Genomic DNA, 19817 nt, shown 5'->3' with positions numbered 1-19817 from the left:
TAATGATCTGGTTTCAGCAGAATGTGGAGAGCCACAGGTGCAGCACCATGAAAGCACGACACATACGCAACCTTGAGGCTAAAGCTGATGACGGTTTATTTTAGTATCTTGTGGTAAGGAAGAACATTAAGCGTTGAGGTGAAGGCCCGTATGTCCATAACAGAAGGGAGATTCAGCAGGGGAGAGGAGGGGAGGAATGTTAGTTCAGCTGTTTTGCCAAAGAAAGTCCCCTGAACGCTGTAGGTGCGTGAGAAATCCGTGTTCCCTTCCTGTTTGCCATAGCCAACCACCTGTGAATTCAAAGGCCAAGCAGTTACCAAAGCAGCAAACACCTGGGGTCTAAAAGTTCAGAGTCTGGTCTCCTGCAAGCACAATCCCGACATCATGTTAATTATGTCATTTCTGACAGGTTTCCTATCAACCGATGATACATGAACTAACTGTAGGCACGCTTTTGCATATGACAAACTTGGCCCAAACATCTGGGTTACTGCAAAATGGTTTCCTGCTGTACAAATTCAGTAAGCAGACAGCAAGCTTGCAGGGGAGATGGTGGCATAGGTTTGTTTTGGCAAGCAGCGTTGCACATTATCTTATACAGTGGTACCTCAGGTTACATACGCTTCAGGTTCCAGACGCTTCAGGTTACAGACTCCGCTAACCCAGAAATAGTACCTCGGGTTAAGAACTTTGCTTCAGGATGAGAACAGAAATTGTGCTCCAGCAGCACAGCAGCAGGAGGAGGCTCCCATTAGCTAAAGTGGTGCTTCAGGTTAATAACAGTTTCAGGTTAAGAACGGACCTCCGGAACGAATTACTTAACCTGAGGTACCACTGTAAACAGAAAGTTGCTGCTTGGATAATATTGGGTGCTTGAGATGAATGTATTGGATTTCACTTCAGATGGCAAGCAGCACAGTGCAAAATCCCTACAACAAACTCCACCTGCAAACTTTATCTAGTACAGTCATACCTCGGGTTAAAGACGCTTCGGCTTAAATCTTTTCAGGTTGTGTCCCGTGGCGACCGGGAAGTACCGGAAAGGGTTACTTCCGGGTTTCACCTCTTGTGCATGTGCAGACGCTCAAAATGACATCACGCGCATGCGCAGAAGCAGCAAATCACGACCCACGCATGCGCAGATGCAGGTTGCATTCTGCTCATGTTGTGAACGGGGCTCCGGAATGGATCCTGTTTGCAACCAGAGGTACCACTGTAATGTAGAATCCTAATAGTCAAAATTGTGCCCTCCAGGTGTGGCTCATCTACATGTCCAGTTGTCCCTCTACACTGGCCACACTGGCTGGAGCTAATCATAGAACTGTAGAGTTGGAAGGGACCCTGAGAATCATCTAGTCCAACCCTCTGCAACACAGGAATATGCAGCTGTCCCATACAGGGATTGAACCTGCAACCTTGGCATTATCAGCTCTACCAACTGAGCTATCTCAGTGCTTTTTAATGGGAGGTGAAGTCTGGCAACATCTAGAGGGAACCACTTGGCAAACCTTGAAATAGCATGTTAAATGTAGGAACTTTAATATTTGAGATTGACTTCTAATACACTGCAGACCTTATTGAGAGAAAAATGAAGATCTCATCACTTTTGTTTGGATTTAAGCCAATTAAACCCCCATGAAACAAACAAACAGCTGAGAAGATAACAAATCTGTAAAAGTAAGGAGCATTTCCTTAATGAGTTCAGATGACTGTGGTTTTTAAGAAAGCCAAAGGTCATGAGATGGAAGAAACATTGATCAAATCTCAAAAATAACCAAATCAGTGTTGTACAGCTCTGACTGCAAGCATAAGGATTTTGAGTAGGTAGTATGGAATATTTGTTGATTTTTATTTGTGTATGTGAGCGTGGCGTATGCATCATAGCTCAGAGACAGGACACCTGCTTTCCATGCAGAAGAATCTTTGGCATCTCCAGGCAGGTCTGGGAGAGGCTCCTGTTTAAAATCCTAAAGGGCTGCTGCCAGCCAGTGTCGACAATGCTGAGCTAGATGGATCAAGGCATAAGGGATTTTCTTATGGTCCAGAGTGGTGAATTTTAGTGTGGTGTGTGTCTGTGTTAATGAGTTGCAATCTCTGTTCTTCTAAATATCCAAAGCAGAACCTACAGTACTAATCTCCCCATGCTTCCACAGGCAGGGAGACATGCGTCCTCCCCACAAGGGAAATGTGCAAGTTCTTCTTCTTCTGATATTACAAAACAGGAAGCATAAGTGTGAAATTGTGCAAGAGAACAGGAAGTACATCTCATAATGATGCTTCCAGGTCACCATACCAGAGGCTCAAAGCTACAAAGGGGGCAAGATTCCATAAGTCTAGAATTACAGGTTCTGCTGTCAAGCGGTTAGCAGATGTTTCATTCTTAGTGTAACAGAAGAATGTGTGAGTGAAGGATTGGCAGCAGGGGAGTGTGATGGAATGGTGGGTGGTGACTGAGTGACAGGCGGACCAAGACTTTGCCTAACAATGTCAGTTAGGGAGCTAGATAGTTGGACAAAGTTGAAGGAAGAGTGGGAAGAAGATGGAGAGTTATCAGAGACAATGAAGACGCAGGTAAAAAGATGGGGAGTTAGGACAGGTGATAAAGAGGGATGTCAGGTATCTTATAACTGTTATTTGTTAGTTCTTTACCAAACAAGTTGCTCTTGCTGTTCTATCCCACAAATACACATTTTCAATTCATGAATGTGTCCTAGATCTGGAGGACTTTAGACAGGGGAAGCCAATGTGGTCCCCTCCATTTCCCGTCAGAGCCAGTCAGCTTGGCTGATGGTCAAGGATGATGGAAGTTGTAGTTTAGCAACATCTGCAAGGCACCTGTTGGCTATCCCTGGGTTAGGGCATCGTCCCCTGTGCTGGCTTTGAATGACACAGACAAGTAAATAAAAGGAGAGTCTTCCTACTGCTTTCTGTACATCAGTAGCACACAATAAGTTATTGAGGGAAGCCTGGACTCAAGGGCCCAAGGTATAATATGGACTAGAATGCCACTGTTACTATCCATCTATAGGCAAAAGCAAGAGAGGGACAATGGACGTTGCTCTTACCATTTCATAGTAAGCTACATTTCAGCCATGCAAAAGCCAGGGGTTTCTACAAGCACTCAAATACACAAATGACTCTCCAACTAGGTAAGGCCACATTCTAGGTAATCCAAAGCATTCAAGGAAGATATGAAACAGGTTTGAGTGAGAAATGAGGCCTGTGGGGGGACGACTCCAAGGGCCAGACAGAGAAGCGTTTGACCCCCCCCCCCCCGGACTTCAGTTCCCCATCCCTGAGTTCTCTCTCTCTCTCTCTCTCTCTCTCTCTCTCTCTATATATATATATATAAAGCATCCATTGGTACTCCCATATTTACATATCTATCTGCGAGAGAGCACACATACTCTGATTTCAGGTATACTCACATGGGTGCTCAGCACTCGTTTGTTCTTGCCCCTGAATCCTAGGAACCAGTCAAGCAAATGGGATTTTCTAAAGCTCTTCAGGGCTACAATCTATAAGCCAGAAAAGAAAGAGAGCTTTTTAGGACAGATACACACTCCTTTGTGTCCTCCATCCAGCAAGCAAGAGGCAATATCAGACACATACCAGACAGGCAAAAAACTCACAAGAAGGGTGCAAAGTAGGACTGAGGCCAAGGAGGAGGCTTAGCTTGGCTGGGAAGGGCAAGACAGAGAGACCCAGAGGACCACATTTTGGCCCCTGGAACTGAGGTTCCCCACCTAAAATGACCCAAAATGCAGATATTGCCCTAGGAGGACTGTTTGGTGCATGAGCATTATAAATGAGCACCATTACATAAATTCCTCCATAGTTTCTTCTCCCTTTCCCCACAGTAGAGATACACCTTGAACCATCTTATATGGGATAGTTTATCTTGCAGTCCTATGCCCACTGACTTGGAAAGAATGCCAATTGAAAGGCTTGATCTGGATGTATTAAGAAAAATATAAGGGATATGCTACACATCAGTTCGGCTGTTTAGATTCTCATTTTGGAATCCACCCAGTGCTAGTGTTCCAACAGCCCCGTACACTCATCACAATGTATAAACTCACATTAGCAAGCTTAGCAGAACAGTCGCCCCAGCTTGGGGCAGATGGGAGGCAAGCTAGATGTTGATTCCTACAAGTGAGAGAAAATCTGACACCAATTTAAGAAATTTCCCCCCGTAACCACATTTTGGGATCTTGAAGATCTCAAGGCACAGCTGCCTCACACATGACAAACACTGAGAGAACATTCAAGTGGTAAACGAGCTGTTCATTTTCAATTGTGAAGAGCTGTGCGTTAATTTTTTTGCTTTGTTTTGCAAGAGCATAATTCAATTAGGAAGCCTAGATCTCAGGTCTCCCCTTTCGGCCTTGTCAGCACCATGTAGGCAATCACAAACAGTCAGCCCAGTCCCACAAAGGCAATAACCCCCCCCCCCCCATTTTATGGACCAGGAGCAAAGCCACTTAACGATTACAACAAACAATTAACAAGAGACGAAGACGGGTAGCGTTTTACTATTTAACTACCTCTCGGGCAAGTCTGTCAAACACGTACTGCTGAGTAAGCACTTCGTTCCAGTTCCTGTCCACCTCTTCCCCAAGATGGGCATCATCAGTTTGCTTAAGCTTTATGAGAGCTGAGACCTGTAAAACATGCGGCTCCTGTAGGAATGTCTCTGCTTTTGACAAAGTTCTGCTTCCAAAAAGCAAAACTTGCACGTTTGTTTCTCGTTCCAAGGCGTGCACTCCTTTTTATGCTCTGATCCAATGAACAGGCAAGCAAAATCTGTGCAGCAGTGGAGAGGCACAGAGCAACAGCAAAATTATGGTGTGGCAGCAATCTATTTGACCTTTATAGCTTAACTTAGGGCTTGTCCATTCTTCCGCTTGTCTCAGTGCTTTCCCCCAGGAAAACCTACACTTCAGCACTGAATTAGAGCAAACCAGGTGTGACGTTAACATATGAGAGTGCTGGAGGTGAAATAGTTAAACAGGTTACCCAATCAGGACCCAGGGGGACTATAAAACCAGCTCTGGGAGGGGCAAAGGGAGGAGTTCGTTGGGTGTTGGGTGGTTGGTTGGAGTGGGAGTGAATTGGGATAGAGTTTGTGGGTAGGTTGAGTTAGTGTAGTGAAATAAGCTGAGTCAGGAACAGTTAGGAGCTAGGAAGACAAGTAAATATCTGAGAGGTGGTTTAGTGAGTGAGAGCAGGCAGTGGAAGTTATAGGTCTGGATAGGCACCCCTCGTTTGTAATTGACCGATACCGTTTATGAAACCACACGCTTGTTAAACTGCAATAAATAAACAGAACTTTATGTTCCAATTTAACCCTGACTGGACGCAGTATTGTACCAGGTAGGGCCTGGGTGGTGGCAGCGAGAAATAAAGTGGTGGCACAGAGAAATAAAGTGGTGGCACCGGGGACCCTTTGTGATCGCCACACCAGGTATCCAGCAGATTGATGTTTGCTCCGATTCAGTGGTAAAGAGCAGGCTTCCCAAGGGAAAGTGGCGGGGAAATGGAAAACAGCTCGGACCCAGGCATAGAAAGCACAGGACAAGCAGACAACCTCTTGGATCCATACTTCAAGACATGGGACAAGGGTTGTGTATATGATCCCATGTTGGTTGCTGGCATCCATCTGTCTTGAGAGACAATGGAGTATGCCTCCAAGGGTGAAGTCAAACTGCTATGTTAGCAGCACCAAGAGTGGGCAGTGTGTCTAGAGGTCCTGGGCTGCCCAGAAGACAAGACCCTCCTCTCAGCCTTCCTGATGTGGTCCAATGAAAGCAGAGCAAGACATTTGGCACCAGCTTGGCTGCAGGAGTTGCTGAAGGAGGCGTACAAGGTGCCATCCAACTGTCTTAGGGACTCCACTCCAGATTTGCATAGGGCTTACTCCTTTGCCTTATTTTCTCTTGAAGATGTCCCACAAGATGTCCAAGATAAATGCTCAGGTGCCTAAACCAGTCTGGATGCAACCCACAACGTAAAACAAGCCACAAGTCTTACCTGAGCAGAGAATTCGTCTTCAGTTAATTTCCGGAGTTTTTCTTCAAAGTGCACAAAGAACTCTTCTATTTTTTTATCAACAAATTCAGTGCTAAAAGTTATCAAGGGCATAAGAAGTTTAGTTGTTATTGACCTAACCCCTTATGTGCCCGCATGACCTCTTAGATCTGCGGAACTGGCACTTTTACAAGTGCCACATGATATATGTACATTCTGCAACAAATTGAGGGCATGGCAGGTGCCACTCTTGGGAACTCCCTTCCCATTGATAGCAGGCAGTTACATGTCTTCACTCTATTGTTTATTTTCCATGCCCGCTAGCAACATTTTCTTTTCCGTAAGTGCATAATTTTTGCATGCCATATTAACATGTAGTTTTTTAGTCGGTAACATTTTTTAAAAAAATTAATGGCTTTAAAAAAATGTAACTTGTTTTTAATGTTTTCTTTTATTGGCATTTAAAAAATGAATATTTTAGGTTGTATTTTGTAAGAAGTGTCTTTATTTTATTAAGTTATTTACATACCACTCAATAACTGAAGTTTCTATATGGTCCTTTGCTTTAGGAAGCAGTGCATGCATTATGTTAGAGGGAAAAAATTTCACATAGGAATTCACAAAGATTGAATTCCGCAGCAAGCATCCCAAAAAGGAAGCAAAGGGACCAACAAGAAACCAGAGTGTCCTGAAGCTTTTGGTATATCATGCACCTGCTAAGCCTGGAGAGACTGAATCTGACAGGCCTCAAATGAAAAATAATAGTAGCACTTGTGTGGAATGTATTGCATTCAACAAAGGTAATATTTTACAGCTGGTTAATTAAGATAACAGTTTCTCTCAAGCAAACAATAGGGAACTCATTTGTTGCTTGAAGATTCATCTCAAATGCACTGCCCAAATATAAACATTCTCAGGTTCTTTATATTACCAGCAATGAGCATATTTTCACAGGCAAGAGCTTCATAAAAAAAGAAATAAAGCAACAGTGCTGGCTTGTGATCTTGGTTCAGCTAATTGATTAATTATGACAACTACTCAATTGAGACTTTAAAATGTAAGAATCATATTTACAGCACATAGAAGAAACAGGTGTTTTAAATTTTGGGGATGACAGCTGTACACATTTGGAAACTGAAACTTGGTTTTTAACACGCTGCAATAAGACCAGGACAGGCAATCAAGCAGGGGGGTTGTGGAATCCAGGATTTTGTTTTTCTAGTTTTTTTGCTTGAAAAACACTGGGTCCTTTAGGTTAGATTCAGACTTTGCCTTTCTATGCCATGGAAGGCTGCTTCCACTGAAGGTACAGGAGGCAATATTTGCTTATTAATTCCTCACCATTAAGTCTGAGCTCTTCTACATTTGTTTCAAAGCAACATATGAAATAAAGGATTTTATGAACTATATAGTCTTATAAAGTCTACCTTTATTAAAGGTAAAGGGACCCCTGACCGTTAGGTCCAGTCGTGACCGACTCTGGGGTTGTGGTGCTCATCTCGCTTTATTGGCCGAGGGAGCCGGCGTACAGCTTCCGGGTCATGTGGCCAGCATGACTAAGCCACTTCTGGCGAACCAGAGCAGTGCACGGAAACACCGCTTACCTTCCCACCGGAGCAGTACCTATTTATCTACTTGCACCTTGAGGTGCTTTTGAACTGCTAGGTTGGCAGGAGCAGGGACCGAGCAACGAGAGCTCACGCTGTTGCGGGGATTCAAACCGCCAACCTTCTGATCGGCAAGTCCTAGGCTTGGTGGTTTAACCCACAGTGCCACCCGCGTCCCTTCTACCTTTATTAGACAGCTCCCAATCCAGCTAAAGTCTGATGTGCTATTTAGGCAATTGGACTTACGTTAACCACAATGGCTACATTGGACCAATAACACCTGAACTTAATAAGATACATATGAGTCTGATGTCCCCTCATGCAGCCATTTCACTGTTCCCATCACCTTTCTGAACAAACAAGCCAGGATGTTTTCATTCTATCAGTCTTGAAAAATGGTTTGTGTGCCTGTTTGTTTTCTATAAGTCAGGCAACCTCTCAAGATATCATCACCAAGCTTGTCACAAGGACTCCTGAAGTGGTTTTGTTGTTGATGTTTGGGTGCTCACCACCAGTTTGAATCAAGATGGCGGACCCAAATGTCACTTTGTTGTGACATTGTCCATTTCTTTGGCATAGGCACAGCCAGCCGAATCTTGAGATATCATGGCCAAACTCATTGTTCCTTTAGTTTTTAGCGTGATTAATTGTACCTGCCTCCAGGCCACAGACATTTCATGTAGAAAAGCTTATACAAGGAAACACATAATGTATACATAAGCAAATGCATCTTGCAAAAGACACTAAGATTCTCAAGCGCTTTGGAAGAGAGCAGTAGAAACATTATTAATGGGGAATTATGGGACATACAATGCACCTTGGCTGCATTTTATACTCTAAACATGTCATATCTGTTTTGGAAAAGTGCAGGCCTATGCAGAGCCCTAGAATGTTCAGGGCCCTAGGATGGAAACAATAATATTAAATTTAACTGCTCATGAAAAAATATTAATAGGCGACTTACTTATATTTGGTTGCCTGTGTTGTTACGGTAACAGAGAAACCCAGGATCCCAGATGTATTTCTTGTGGAAGGGTAGACATGGTAGCTTAAATCAAAGGAAAAGAATAACATTCCACAAGCACAAGTCATTTTATTCTGATCATTAACAAGTACTAACTAGTATATGGGAGCTATCCATCAAAACTGGTTCTCCCACATGCTCAATTAAAGTGCATGGAAGCAATACTTGGTAGATGGTTCAGATTGCATCATTAGAATTAGTGCTTTAAACCAGTGATTTCATTACTGCCTTTCAATGTGCCAGCTGCCTAAATGGAAGGCACATTTCAAGATTTGTTCTAACTATGTTGTACTTTTTTTCAGGCTAATTCTGTATGCCTTACCGTAACAGTTGTGACATTTGTGACTACAGCATGGCACCATATACTAAACTGATTTGGGGATCTTGTGTTTGCATTGTGTCTGCACCAAAACTGAAGTTACTGAACAGCTGGAGAAGCAGGACTTCAAAGGTTTTGGTCCCTGGTTCTTGGTAATGGGATCATGAGAAATTTCGCATGCAGACAAAACCTAGAATGGGCTGGAGTTGGCCCCTGAAGCATCTTTATTTAACTTCCTCCTGCCACCACTATTTCTTTAATACCAGATTTGAATGTAATAAAGGGTTAGCTCTCAGAGTCATCCATTGGAAGATGATATCCAGCATTACTCATATTTAGAGTAACTTTATTCCATAAATTTCAGTGGGTTTACTCTGATAATGACTAGGACATTACTCACAGAGCTTTTGGATGCAATATCATCCAAGTCTTCTTGTACTGCTGCCTAATGTGCATTTTGGAAAGGGACACAGCTGATTTTCTTATTTGGGGCTTCTTTTTTTGCAAGCTCATTTACACTTCATTAGTGACTTTACAAGCACACATGGTGTATATCTGTAAAACCTCTATTGCTGGAATAATAGAATGGTAGGGTCATCTCTAACTCCCTGGGGCTGGACTACAACTCCCATCATCCCTGGAGCTGATGGAAACTAGGGTCCAACAATATGTACTGGATACCACATTAACCATTCCTGGGTTAGGAGATACCAGCTGTACTATAGAGCCTGAACATCTCTGAGTTTTGAATTTTTGACTGTCCCCCTTCCCTATGCCATGTCTGGACTGGTGAATGAGGGGGCCTCCAAGAATACAGAATTTGGTGACCCCTGACTTAAACACATTCCATATTTCTGTCTCTTATTAAATAGCAGGAAGAACTCAGAGAAATCAAGTGCTCTGAAATTCTTGTATATGAAGCGATATTTACTGCTTTCTTCTTACTGCCATTCTTCAGATGGCAAACTCACCCCAGGGTATTCTTTGTTCGCAAGAAGTCAAAGCATGGCTCCTCCATATACATCTGAAACGGAACATGATATTTGCAGGGATATTTTCTTTGACCCAAGAAGCAAATATTCAAAATACAAGAAACAAGAAACCTCAACACGCGTGACTCTTTTTCCCCCTTTAAAAAGTTACCAGGTATTGAAAACTTACCTTGGCTGACACTCATCATTTGAGAGTATAATAGGGTGCATTTAAAAAGAAATGATTCCATCGTCAAGGAGTTCACACAATATTTTATGCCACGCCTCCTTTTTGGCAGCCATATGATGCTGCAGCCCAGTGAAGTACAACAAAGGAAAAGGGAAGGGAGGGAAGACTTCAACTGGGGAGCTGTTGTACCCTGGATCCCATCAGGGCTTGGATTATTGTGGCAAACATCTACATGGTATGATGTAGGATGGTGTCCAAACCACAAAGGTTGGTGAACAAACCACTTCACTGAGAACAAACTCTTAATACACATTAAACATGAGAAAAGTGAAAAGTAAAGGTAAAGGTAAAGGGTCCATTAGGTCCAGTCGTGACCAACTCTGGGGTTGCGGCACTCATCTTGCTTTATTGGCCGAGGGAGCCGGCGTACAGCTTCCAGGGCATGTGGCCAGCATGACTAAGCCGCTTCTGGCGAACCAGAGCAATGCACGGAAACGTTGTTTACCTTCCCTCAGGTAAGCACTTTGACATGCTTTTGAACTGCTAGGTTGGCAGGAGCAGGGACCGAGCAATGGGAGCTCACCCCGTCATGGGGATTCGAACTGCCGACCTTCTGATCGGCAAGTCCTAGGCTCTGTGGTTTAACCCACAGCGCCACACCAGTATTATTATTATTATTATTATTATTATTATTATTATTATTATTATTATTATTAATATTAATTTTATTTTGCAACTGACTCCAGATCTAATCTCTAGAGTTTGTGAACTTAGTGTAAAACCTGGACTGGAGATGTTCCAGACTCTGGAGAACTGGAACACATAAAATGCAACTAGATTCCCTTATATTACATCCCTTTTTTCTTGCCACTAAACAAAAACTCCCATTGCCATGTTGCTAATTCAGCAGACCTACTGAACAAACTGCACTTTACATTACGGTAGCTTGTTCCTGAATCTTGGACATTGTGTTTATATAATCAGCAACTGGACAGCATTCTGGGGAAGAAGAAAATGGGCATTCCAATGTGCAGTGGGCAAGGTCCGTCAGTGACTAATATGAATGATACACCTTTTTGTGTTGCATTTATATTTCACACTTTTCAAAGGATACACCAAAAACCTGAAGGATACACATTAAGAAAAGCTTACCACAAGCAGTTCTGTGAGGGAGTAGTCTTTTAAATTCTTTGCACCCGTCTTAAGCAAGAGAGAGAGAGAGAGAGAGAGAGAGAGAGAATAAAACAGTCATTAACGGGTCTTTGATTTCTCTATGAACCTGAGAGCTCCATTCAAGTCTCTGAGTTGCCACAGGGAAAACTTAATAGTGAAGAATATCAGTAGTTTTCTAACTCCCTGTCTTTAGGGAGCCTTACCATACCTACCCCCGTTTTTGCTAAAGAAGTCCTGTCACACAAAGTTGCCAGTCAACCTAGCTGACTTTTGTCCCACACAAACTGTGTGGTTTTGAATGCATTCTGGGGGACAGCTGGTCATGGCTGACAATCTATTTTTCATAGAAGCTTCTTTGTCATGACATTCTCCTCAATGAAAAATTCCAGTCAAGTATCTGGGCCTCTTTTCCTAGAAACCCACGTTTCCTAGAAACAGAGCTTGACAATTACTTTCTTGGAACATTCTCCATGGATTTTCTATGGCATGAATGCCTGTTAGGACACAATTTGGTGTGGGGTGAGAATTTGAAGGAGCAGAGGTGCCTGGCAGTGCCAGCCCCACGTCTTGAAATTATGCGAGGGGCAACTAGTCATCCCCACCTTATATTGATCTGAAGGGAATAGGGTTGAAATTCAATGGATAAACCATCTCCTTTAATTTTCTTGCCTTTTAAGTTTAGGCAAGAGAATGTGGGTTAAATAGCAATTGTCTAGGTTAGAGGGTGGGGGTTAATCCTTCAGGGCTAATCAGTGGGTGGGGGTCAGGGCTGCATCCTGGTAGTGGGTGAGACCAGAGTAAAAATGGATGGGGCACCCCATTCCCTTTCGGCTATCCTTTTTTCTTTTTCTGCCACCCCCTCTCTCACTTTTTCTTACCCCATTCTACTTGTATTCCCACATCCCTGAAATTAGTATGGTGGCCATATGCTGCTCCCCCCACCCCAAAGTCAAGCTAGGCACTGCTATGTTTTAGAATAGCAAATAGTGGGGCTGGATTTCAGAACCCCACAGCTCAGACAGGGCCCCAAATGAGATATGCAAATGATGGGGGCAGTATTTAAATGCAACAGAAACATAATGCAAATGGGGAGAAAATGGAATCAGTTATGAAAGTGAATATCAATCCTATTTGCTGGACTGGTTTCCATTCTGGACATAGGACAAATAAGCAAACACCAGCAATTTCTGCTCCTTTTCCCAGTCAGGATCCCCCACAATCCCTAATGAATACAAAACCCAACATAAAGGAAGCAATCCTTTAACAGTGTCTGGGGAGTAAGTCCCATGGAACTCAGTGGAGCTTACTTCTCAGTAGTAGCGCGCAGGATGCACTGTAATAGGTCCGAGTCTACGATACCTGGTAGTAGACCGTCACATCAGAGTTTGGATCGCCTGCATGAAGGGATTTCACTTTACACAGAATGTGAGTGTTTGGCAGTTCTATCACCCGGAACTGAATAGGGCATGGGTGTATGAGAGGAACAAACTGTAATTTTCTGAAAAGAGAGAGGGGCAAAATGAAAGAGGAGCCACCGTTTTTCATCTTCATAATATGAACATGTTTGTGAAGGAAGTAATCATCACAGATATGTTAACATTCACACTGGCACTTTCTACCTATATGATGCACACCAGTACTTAGCCTTAGGTGTACCCTGAAGTGGTAGACTGCTCCCATGAATAGCCATTGTTTGCCACTGGGCACAGTTACTTGAACTTCAGCAGACTTGCACCAAATATAAATTACCAATACTCAGGAAACAGCTAGGCTTGACTACTACAAAGAGTTACATAGATGTTTGGGGACCAGCACTGTTGAGACACAATCCTGATGGGATGGCAATAAGAGTGTCCCTGTTCAAGTTTTGTTTGTTTGTTTGTGGAATGCAACTTATGTGTGTTGAAATGTCTGAGGCAACTTCTTAGTAAGAGGAACGTATGATGCATGTGTATTGGCAGATGTGTGAGAGTGGAATGGGATGACCAATATTAAATGTGTAGCAAGTACTGTATGATTTGAGGACGAATGACTCAAGCATGACTGTGAAAGTTCTGCTCCCCCACTTTTAAAAAAAAATAATAATCACAACTTCCTGTGCGATCCAAACCTGACAAACTGTGATTGATATCACTGTGGGGTTGTTGTTTTTTGAAAAAAAGCTCAATTTCATTTTGTACTTTAAGAAGTTGGTTTGTTTGAACAAATTATATTTAAGAGTAATCATTGCTTACATTTGAGATGTAACAATTAGATGTAGTTAATCTAGAACAGGAGAGGGACCCTCCAATTTTCTTCTCATGGCTGCACTGAAGAAGGAGAAGCCTGAGAGCCGGAGGTTCACTGCAGCTCATCTTTGTAATGCTAAAATGTGGTTTATTGTTACATCCAAACCATGACAATATATTTCATTCTTTTAAAAAATTAGGAGGAAAATCAAGGATGGATGTTAATAAGCATTTTATAGCATTCAGCAATGCTCATCAAAATGCAGTTTTCATTTAATAATAAACTGGGTGTTCAAAACAAAGAAACCTGACCAAATGCGTCACTCTTCCCTCTCTCAGAACCCTATGTATATTTCTTAATAGTAAGAATCAAACCAGGATACTCACCCAGCAATATAATTCATAAAGTCCTTTGCTTCCTAGGACATAAGGGTAAAAGATCAAACATTATTGAAATGAATGGGGCTATTTTCCAAATACGTACACAATACAAACGGAACAAGGCACTTTTTGCATTCATGGAAATCATATTTAGTGTTCAACAACTATGTCTATTTTGTTTGCTTCCATTGCAGGCAGAACCCAAATTTCAGCTTTCCAACTCCATACTCACATTGCTCAGAAAGTTTCCTTGGACAAGTCCCTCTACCCACAGTTTTGATTTGAAAGCTGTTACAAATGCTTGTAGATCTTCTATGGTAACGCCACTACTAATAGTTTGATATTTTTCTACTAAAGACCACCTGCCATGCTCCAGAATCGAGAGTCGGAGATCTCTGTAAGATGCATCAGTAAATGTACGTTAATTTATTTTTTCACCATCTTGGACTTTTAGTACCCCTAAAATGGCAACACTCAGAATAATTGGAAATGCAGCCTCAGCTAATTAAAACATATCAAAATAACAAATGCAAGAGGGATTGGTGACATAATTTTGCTGTGTAGCCTCCCCACACTCCCAAGACAGCAATGAGGAACCTGTGGCCCTTCATATGTAGATGGTCTCCCAAGTCCCATCAACCCCAACTGCCATGGCTAAAGGACATGTTTTCCTCACTCCCTTCTTTGTTAGATGGCCATAGGAACCTGTGTCTGGCAGTGTGGCAGCTCTGGGGCGGCAGGCTAGGCAGATCCTTCCTGTTTCTCACAACTCCTCATGAGATCCTGCACGAGGCTGAGGGGTCTTTTAAAAATGGTGACATGAGCAGTCATTTAATGCTTGGCAATCATTTTGATTCTTGCAAGTGGAAAATCAACACAAGACTCATATCAATCTGATCTTAGACTTATTCTTGGCCATATGTGAAAGTTTCTTTAGCAAAGCCGATTTTCTACCACTGAGCCTTTCCATGTAGTCTCCCTGCAGACACTCACTTTGCCAGCGAATCTGTTTTGAGGAGGTTGTTAAAATATGTCTTTTTTAGCTGTTCAATTATCATCTGGAAAGCTGAAGGCGAGACACTGAGGTTAGACAAGTGATCAATGATCAGTTGAAAGAGCAACTGCAAAGAAAAAGGAAAAGTTGACCAAATGAAGAGATACGTGGTACATGAATGTTTACTCAGAAGCATGACATGCTAGTTCTGTGGGGATTGTCTTCAGGTAAGTGGGCACACAGTTGTAACCTAACAGACACCTCATGTTGTGTCATTGGCTATTCTCACCATTCTATAGTCAGACAAAACCCTCAACAGAAGGACCAGTCATGTCAGACAGAAACTCCCCAGATCATCCAGGAACCCATCATATTTCATCCATCTCTGAGGGCAGAACCTCTTAATGGGTCTCCCAGCCTTGAACAGTGGAGTGAATGAATCTTTATTGCTAAAAGCTATACACTGTGGAGTGGAGTAGCTACATTCAGCTCAAATGTCATGAGGGAATGGATGGCCAGTGGCAATGGATGTACAGTGATGCCCCCTCCAATCAATGGAGTATTACCAATCAGTTCTGTGGCAAAGATCAGGTCGAGGATGCATCCATGCATGTGTGTGGGACCACTGATATACTGAGAAAGCCCCCCATGGCTGTCATGGAGGCCCTGAAGTCCTGAGCTGGCCCATTTGAGGCAGCCTTGACATGAATACTGAAGTCCCCTAACACCACAATGAAAGGGTTCTCCAACACCACATCTAAGAGGACCCCCACCAGCTTAGTTAGGGAGACTGTAGCAGAGCTGGATAGATGCTACACTAACAACATCCCTGTTCTGGCTCTCTGGACCAACATCACAAATAATCCTTCAACCTCAGACATAGAATAGATATGATACCATAAGGACTCCAGGAAGGACTCCTTATTCTTTCACCTTATTTAAGCTGCCCAATTTGATGATGACATTACCATGTACATGTTCACTGGGGCCGACACAGATTAAATTGACTAAAATATATGGACTACTCACAGGTAGTTTATGGTTAAAGCCTTTCACTCGAATGACCAGACCATGTTCTTTGGCTATGATTTTGTATTCCATCTGAGCAACATCTGCTTGATATGCTGGTTCAGCAAGGTTGTGGGAAAGTGTGCTTACAAAAGCATCAAAAAGCACCATACTGGATGGAGAAGAATAAGTGGAGATGTTTAAAACAGTGGACTCAAAAGAGTTCAAGTACCATAATTCACAGGCTACACATGAAAGTGGGTGTTAGTACAATCTTATCACACTTAGGAAGGATAAAGTTTCGAACAATGAAAAATCCTCTTTACGTGTTCTTGAAATAACTGTAATGTCAAGATAGCAACCAAATAAAGGCAGATGCCATTAATTTCTGCAGATTTTCATAAAAGGCATAATTTGACGGTTGCTCTTTTTTAAAAGATATGTAAAGATTATACAATATAATCATGCATTAACCATCCTGAGAACTTCCAGATATAGGGCAGTATATAAATTCAATTAATAATAATAATAGTAATAGTAATATAAACACACACACACACACACACACCCCACACACACCCCTCAAATAATCTCACTCTATCAATCATAGCATGTTATAATATACCACTATTATAAAAAGCACCTATTGTATTGTATTGTAGGTAAACTATTGTATTATTATATTCCATCTAGATATATTTTCCAGTATTCAGAGTTTCTTACTGTACATTACTCATCACAATAGGGAGAAAGTGTCAAAGGAGGCTTGTTCTATTTTCCTTTATTTTTGGTCTCTGACTTTTTCAGGCTAAGGACATTGCTGTGAAATGAGAGTTAATTGTAAGAGGTGGAAATGAGAGCCTAATGAGAGTTCCCTAGATGATGCCTTCTCATAGTAGGAACTACAAGCTGTTATGAAGCAAAAGGGTCAAATCCAGCCATGTTCAGAAGCCACAGATACTTTCCACTACATCCTATATCTAGAAAAGCAGACAAATAAATGTTGAACACTGCATTATCAACTTGCCACTTTATACAATCCAGGCAACAGCAAATTAGGAAAAATGGAAAGTAATCTGAATAGAAATGTCCTCCTATCTCCCAGTTAAATTAATGTAATATATTAGATATCACTACTTACTTTAATGCAGATTGTTGTATCACTGGAGTCACCAGATAAAAACAGATAAATGCTGGGCAGGAGGGAGAAGGGAAACAGAAAAAAACACAGAAGAATCAAAATTTCATGAATGAGGAGATTTAGTCAGGAGGAGGGTGTAAATGCCCTGTACTCCTTAGACTTTTTGCCTCTGCTCCTCTGGGCTGTTGTACTTTAAAAAATGCAATTCCTGCGCATTTTGGTGCTCCAGTGAGCAGGCTGATGACACCCTCTTTGTTTTTCAGTGGCCGCATTTGGGCACAATTTCTATCAGCACTGAGTGGTGATTAGCACTATTCTAAATGTACATCCATTGGACAGTCTCCAACTGGACAGTGTGCAGGGCAACACTTTAGGTAATGGGGTAGGGAGAAAGGAGACACAGGAAGTGGCCAAACACCTAAACTCCTAATGTCGACCTTCAGGTCCAGCCAGACATCAAGGGAGTGCAGAGCTTTCTCTAGACAGTGAGAGGGATTTGGACAGAAGGTAGGAAATACCAATTCTGGTTGCATGTCAAAACAGGACACACTACCTTAGGAATGAAGGAGGGGCCATTTCTGAGGGCTACTCTATCCTTATGAAAGGTGGAGAGATGTTTGGCTACTGAAAGGGTCCAAAGTTCAGAGACTCTGTGAGTGGAAGCGATAACTACAAATAGGAGATTCCCCTCGCAATTTCTTTATCCCTTCCCTCTCCCCACATGTAAAGCTGCAATCGGAGCTTATCTAGCTTTGAGAAGGTGGTGTGGGGGCTCTGGCAGAGTCCTTGAGTCCTTCTGTTTCCTTCCCAAAGCTGGGCAAGTAGACCTCTATCTTGCGGGTGGGGGGCAGTTCCTGGATTTAGGCATTTTTGTGTTTACAAGTGGACCCCCAGAACCGAACCCTCGTGTACCATGTTAGCTGTATGCTGGACCTAGGTCAACTAGCAAGTGTATCTTCAAGTCAACCTCACATCAACTGTGCAGGAAGACAGACACCAAATTCTGCTTCACCTTTTGTTAGCTTCTTGTGAAGCACTCTTTTTAAACCCCTTTCTTGTCAGTTTCCCCAAAGGGTACATTGGTAAGAATCTTTGAATGATAAGCACTCTCCAGAGTGCTGATTGCATTTAACAGTAAACAAATTAGAAGTTTTCTAGCAATATTTAGCTAGTCCTCTCCCAAACTTGTAAATGTGTGTGCGCCACACGCCTTGGTTGTACCCATTTTATAAATGCAATATATTGAGTTTTACCTTTCGGGACACTAAATTTATTGTCTTTCTTGTACCACAGACAACCTTGTTTGGTATCCAATATTTTGTGTGGATATTCTGTTTTGTGCTCAGTTGATTTCTTCACAGTGAAATCTGTAGCTAGCATGGGAGATAAAATAACAGATTGCTAAATGTGAACACCATTCATCCATAACACTTGGATGGAAAGGTAGTTTCTTATGTTACTGCTTCATATGTGCTTGTTACACCTGCCTTTGAAGATGTTCAGAGACATAAGGCACTGATCCACACTTGTAACAAGAAGTATCTGGCTTTTGTGCTTTTGTTCATGATCATTGGAAGTTAAACAAAGACATGAGGGAGGCAGCAAGAACCACCGTGTCAGTTCCACCTCCTGTCACTGTTCTCATTATTCTCCAACCTGTGGAGGACAATCTTCAAGCAAGGAGACTTCTGAATGACTCTGATGGAGCATCCTTGCAGCGCCAACCTCATCACCATCCTGCAGCAATGCTGGAGGGCAGCTCTGCATCGCCACAACAACTGCTTCTACAAGCATGCACTCAATGACCCTTAGCCAAAGGTGTGAATTTGAAATGTATTGTGTTTGAACAGACCTTTGGTGATATGAGTTCTTTCAGCTGTGACTGGTCCATGGAAGCCCATACAAGTCCATTATTGAGGCTACAACTAATGACTGGATGAACATGGCTGAAAACACAGGATTAGGTGACAGTGTACTGACACGTCAACCAAAATGTACTCAGGGTAAGGTCTGGAAAGAGTCCTCTGCGTACAACTGTATTCATGGAAAGCTTGTTCTCAACCCAGGCAATTGCAAGACTGTCTTCAGGCAAGATATGCAGTTGGAATGAGATCCTCTTCTTGTACTGCTTACCTATAAATTGATTTTCTTCCGGTAGGTGTAAATCTGGATGCAGCATGAAATCCGTGTCCCACAATGTGCTCCAGTATGCATCGATTTCTGTGGATATGACATAAAATGGCATTATTCTGCTATCACAAAATGTAAGTTGGAGGGTCATCCAAGCCAAGTGTTAACCAGGTTCAACAGCCAGGACGCTGCACTGAATCAACACTGGGCCTAAATTCAGACTGGCGTAATTCTGCAAGCAGACACAAGCTTTAGGCACCTAAAAGAACATGAGAAGAAACCTATTGAATCAGATCAAAGGCTTGCCTTGTCCAACATTCTGTTGTTACAGTGGCCAACCAGATTATTATGGGAAGCTCACAAGCAGGACACGAGTGGAATATTACTCATGACACCCCAGGAACTGGTATTCTGAGGCATCTGATCTCTGGTGCTGAAGGTAATAATAAACGTAAAGGTAAGGGGACCCCTGACCATTAGGTCCAGTCATGACCGACTCTGGGGTTGCGGCGCTCATCTCGTTTTATTGGCCGAGGGAGCTTCTGGGTCATGTGGCCAGCATGACTAAGCTGCTTCTGGCGAACCAGAGCAGCGCTACCACCTAATACAACTACTTATACT

The 19817-nt window shown here is 42.5% G+C and overlaps 1 protein-coding gene across 2 annotated transcripts in view; it reads right to left on the bottom strand.

Annotated features, from left to right (window-relative positions):
• Positions 1–72: 72 nt before the first annotated feature.
• The window catches only part of LOC310713015 (nardilysin-like), a 41349-nt gene continuing 21604 nt past the window's right edge, over positions 73–19817 (bottom strand). Inside the window, exons 17-31 of one of the 2 annotated variants that reach the window (XR_014529075.1) lie at positions 19200–19286; positions 18320–18439; positions 17067–17118; positions 15947–16097; positions 14917–15044; positions 14156–14318; positions 13930–13961; positions 12674–12812; positions 11294–11341; positions 9952–10004; positions 8602–8685; positions 6034–6124; positions 4576–4664; positions 3429–3518; positions 73–290 (exon numbers count right to left, since the gene is read on the bottom strand). Coding sequence is in view for 1 of the 2 variants with exons in the window: in XM_083516607.1 (XP_083372733.1) it covers positions 96–290; positions 3429–3518; positions 4548–4664; positions 6034–6124; positions 8602–8685; positions 9952–10004; positions 11294–11341; positions 12674–12812; positions 13930–13961; positions 14156–14318; positions 14917–15044; positions 15947–16097; positions 17067–17118; positions 18320–18439; positions 19200–19286 (1550 nt within the window). In the remaining variant the exon portion in view is untranslated. Of the gene's footprint in view, positions 291–3428; positions 3519–4547; positions 4665–6033; positions 6125–8601; positions 8686–9951; positions 10005–11293; positions 11342–12673; positions 12813–13929; positions 13962–14155; positions 14319–14916; positions 15045–15946; positions 16098–17066; positions 17119–18319; positions 18440–19199; positions 19287–19817 lie in introns of both variants that reach the window. The other variant, XM_083516607.1, reaches the window with a different exon arrangement.

This window comes from Podarcis liolepis (genome assembly GCF_965112155.1).
Source record: "Podarcis liolepis genome assembly, chromosome: 8".
Taxonomy (NCBI): Eukaryota; Metazoa; Chordata; class Lepidosauria; order Squamata; family Lacertidae; genus Podarcis; species Podarcis liolepis.
This window is presented reverse-complemented; position numbering and strand designations above follow the sequence as displayed.